At 36.0% G+C, this 3,264-nt stretch overlaps 1 protein-coding gene across 1 annotated transcript in view; it reads left to right on the top strand.

The window, feature by feature from the left end:
- The window catches only part of LOC106940604 (contactin-3-like), a 47,332-nt gene extending 44,249 nt beyond the window's left edge, over positions 1-3,083 (top strand). The window contains exons 5-6 of the mRNA XM_015023382.1: positions 2,403-2,505; positions 2,843-3,083. Of these exons, the coding sequence (XP_014878868.1) occupies positions 2,403-2,505; positions 2,843-3,080 (341 nt within the window). The 3' untranslated portion in view covers positions 3,081-3,083. The remainder of the gene's footprint in view (positions 1-2,402; positions 2,506-2,842) is intronic.
- Positions 3,084-3,264: the final 181 nt, after the last annotated feature.

Here is a 3,264-nt window from a genome sequence, read left to right as displayed (position 1 = left end):
TATATATATATATATATATATATATATATATATATATATATATACATACATATATATAAACATGTGTCCAATATATATTATTCAGTATTAATCGTTATTTATTTGTGTCATTATTAATCATTATTTATTTGTGTTTGTATAGTTATATAGATATGTATTGATATTACTAAATAATTTATTAAATAAATTATGAACGGCTGTGTGCTTTGTAATATGCTCTTCATACATCGATATCAGAATATTCCATTCCTATTCTATTGTTATAGCCGCTAAGCATATTTAAATATGCCGAACTATGTATTAAAAACATACTTAAATAATACAATTGTTTATAAATGTTGCTTTGATAGATGTTTGAATATGGTTTCCAGTAACAAAAAAGCGTGTTATGATCGATTAAATGCGCTGATACGTCATTGTGCCTGCTAAACACATAACGCTGAGTGGAGTGGTGGACCGCTCCAAGATGGCCACCCTAAATCTCGTCAGCGACAATAGGCGAGAGCGGTCCATGAGGCGTCTATTCTTATATTATGTCTATGGCTACGACGCTCGCGCTGGGTTTACACCTGTACGGCAGCGACGGAGACCTGCTGCTGCTGTGCAGAGCTACTCAGGTGTGTTAGAATCATGGCAGCAAACCAGCACAACGCAAATAACTTTGCACAGTTTTTTCCCCCCAAACTAACAGACTGTTGAGTAAAGCTGATGGATGCAGGTAAAGTTAGCTAAAAGATGACTAGCTAGCTAATATCAATACAGCACCTTAAGCTTGTTAACAAGTAGCTTGTATGCTACTAGTGTTGTCTATGTTCAGCTACGATTCATTTTGCTCCCAATAAAAGTTTATTCCCCACCTTGTTCGTCTGGAGCCGGGGCTGAATATAACAGGGAGTCTCTAAGACTGCCCCGCCCCCCAACCCTTCACTGACAAACATCGTTCAAACCAGACAACCAGACAGCTATTTGTAAGCCATGGGGGGGGCAGAAATAGTTTGGAAACCACTGGGGGGGCCCAGGAGAAAAAGTTTGGGAACCACTGACTATCTGCAGGTTAGCAAGTGTGTTTAGCTACTTAGTATGCTACTCGTAGCTAGCCAGCTGTTGTTTTAAATAATTATTCTTTAAGAGTGAAAGATAACGGTCCTTTATTTTCAACATCATATTTCTTGTTGTTTTTACTGACTTGAATTAAGTCAAAACAGCCATATTACTTACTTTTAGAGCTGTAGCAGTCTTTGTTTAGCCACCTAACAGGAAGTGTGCTCTCCAGTTTCTCTGATGTTAAAAGAGCTTTTAGCTGCTTCAATAGTGTCATGGATTTATTTATTCATTTATTTTTTGGTGTTTTAAAACAGTAGTTATTAAAATGTTGCTATGACATTAATCACTCAAAATGTTGCTAATCACCCAAAATAATCTGGGAAATGGTCTCGGATCATAAAAGATCTGAGACCATTTACAAACATGCTGTGCTTGTAGCTAACAAGATAAAGCAAATTTTAAATTCTATTCAAACTGGCTTCTACAATGAGACCCTGCCTCATTGGAAACATGTCATGGAGTTAGTAACTGAGTTAATTTTTCTTTTAAATCATTGCTTTGATGCATAGCAGACTATTAAGGAACTAGTAACCAGATCTGTAGAAGGAAGTTCAGAATATATTTCTGCAACATAGCACAGTAAAATAATATAGAAGGGCAAATAAATAACACAAGTGTAAAAAGAGTCAAAAAAAAAAAATCTGTATGGCTAATGTTTATCTTCCACCACCTGCAGCATGCATTCTTTGATGACCTAGATAATGAAAAATCTATGCCTGCATCTCAGAGGATTATCCACATGTGCACCACTCCAACCAAACTGCTGAACTGACTGGTAACCACGTAGTTTTCATACGTTATTACTGTTAAATCACAACAAATTATTACTTATTATTAGCTTTGAGGCCTCCATAAAACAATACCCTCATTTTTCACTATCCATTCTGCTTTTTAACATGAAGGGACACAGGACACCAAAGCTGCAGGGCACCGGGTCTGAAGCTGGTAATAGCAAAGGGTACGCTGCTATATTTGCAACAGAAGCGTGTGGCCTATCCCAGTGAAATGAATATAAATAAAGTCCTAAATTAAGTTGCTTTCATAAATCTCTGCAAGTAATCTCCACCAAGCTAATCTTTTCAATGATGTGTTCTCTGAATCTTTTATGACCCGCCTCTTACTTTTTCTCTCCTTTATAAGACCTTCAACGATCACTTTGTTACATGACCATAAAGGCTTGAAGTGCTAGCTGTCCCACTCTATCAGTCCTCTGTCTCTGATCCAGACACACAGGGCAATATCTGCAGTTTGCCAGTGCTATAAAAAGCTCATTGTCTGTTGTGCTCTCTGTTTTGTAGGTGTAATGGGTGAGTATGAGCCCAAAATAGAAGTTCATTTTCCAGATTCAGTTCCAGCTGCAAAAGAATCCGTGGTCAAATTGGAATGTTTTGCTCTGGGAAAGTAAGTCCAGCTTTCTTTAGTGTGTTAAATGAACAGTAGATTGATTTCCAACATAAATTAGAGCTATTTAAGCAAACAATAGTATGTACTCTTTATCTGATTTGCCTAAATATATGTGAACAACTGCCAGCCTAAAAATAAAATGATGTATAAATCAAAGTTCTCTACAGACAGAGGATAAACAATCTGAGTATGCACACTTTGAAAAATAAATAAATAAATCACAAAACTTTGGTCTTATCTACTTTTCTGCTTTGAATTACACTTTGATCACAGAGACAGAGCTAAAAGCCTGGCAACTTTTGTTCCTTTTTTCTTTTTTTTCTTTTTTTTGCAGCCCTGTCCCAGAAATAAGCTGGAGGAGACCAAGTGGTGTCCCTTTCCCCAGCAAAGTTAAAATGAAGAATTCGAATGCTGTCCTTGAAATCCCTAATTTTCAGCAGGAAGATGCGGGGATGTATGAATGTATCGCAGAGAACCGGAGAGGCAAAAACGCTGCTCGAGGTCGGATTTCTTACCATGGTAAGACAGAAGTCAAAAAAATATTCTTCAAAGCAGTCCTTTTGTTTCTCTAAATGTGGCAATTTTTTTTCATTTCATATGTAATTTGGCTGAATTTATTTAAATCAGAATACATTTGAATAAAAATTAGGTTAGTTTTTAAATATAATACAAAATTTACTTTTTGAAGTTGTATGGAGAGCCATTTGCGCCAAAATTAAATAAATAAATAAATGGGTTAAATAAATAAAAAATGAG

This window comes from Poecilia latipinna, unplaced genomic scaffold (assembly GCF_001443285.1).
Source record: "Poecilia latipinna isolate Pla-1442-1.1 unplaced genomic scaffold, P_latipinna-1.0 Scaffold3294, whole genome shotgun sequence".
Taxonomy (NCBI): domain Eukaryota; kingdom Metazoa; phylum Chordata; class Actinopteri; order Cyprinodontiformes; family Poeciliidae; genus Poecilia; species Poecilia latipinna.
This window is presented reverse-complemented; position numbering and strand designations above follow the sequence as displayed.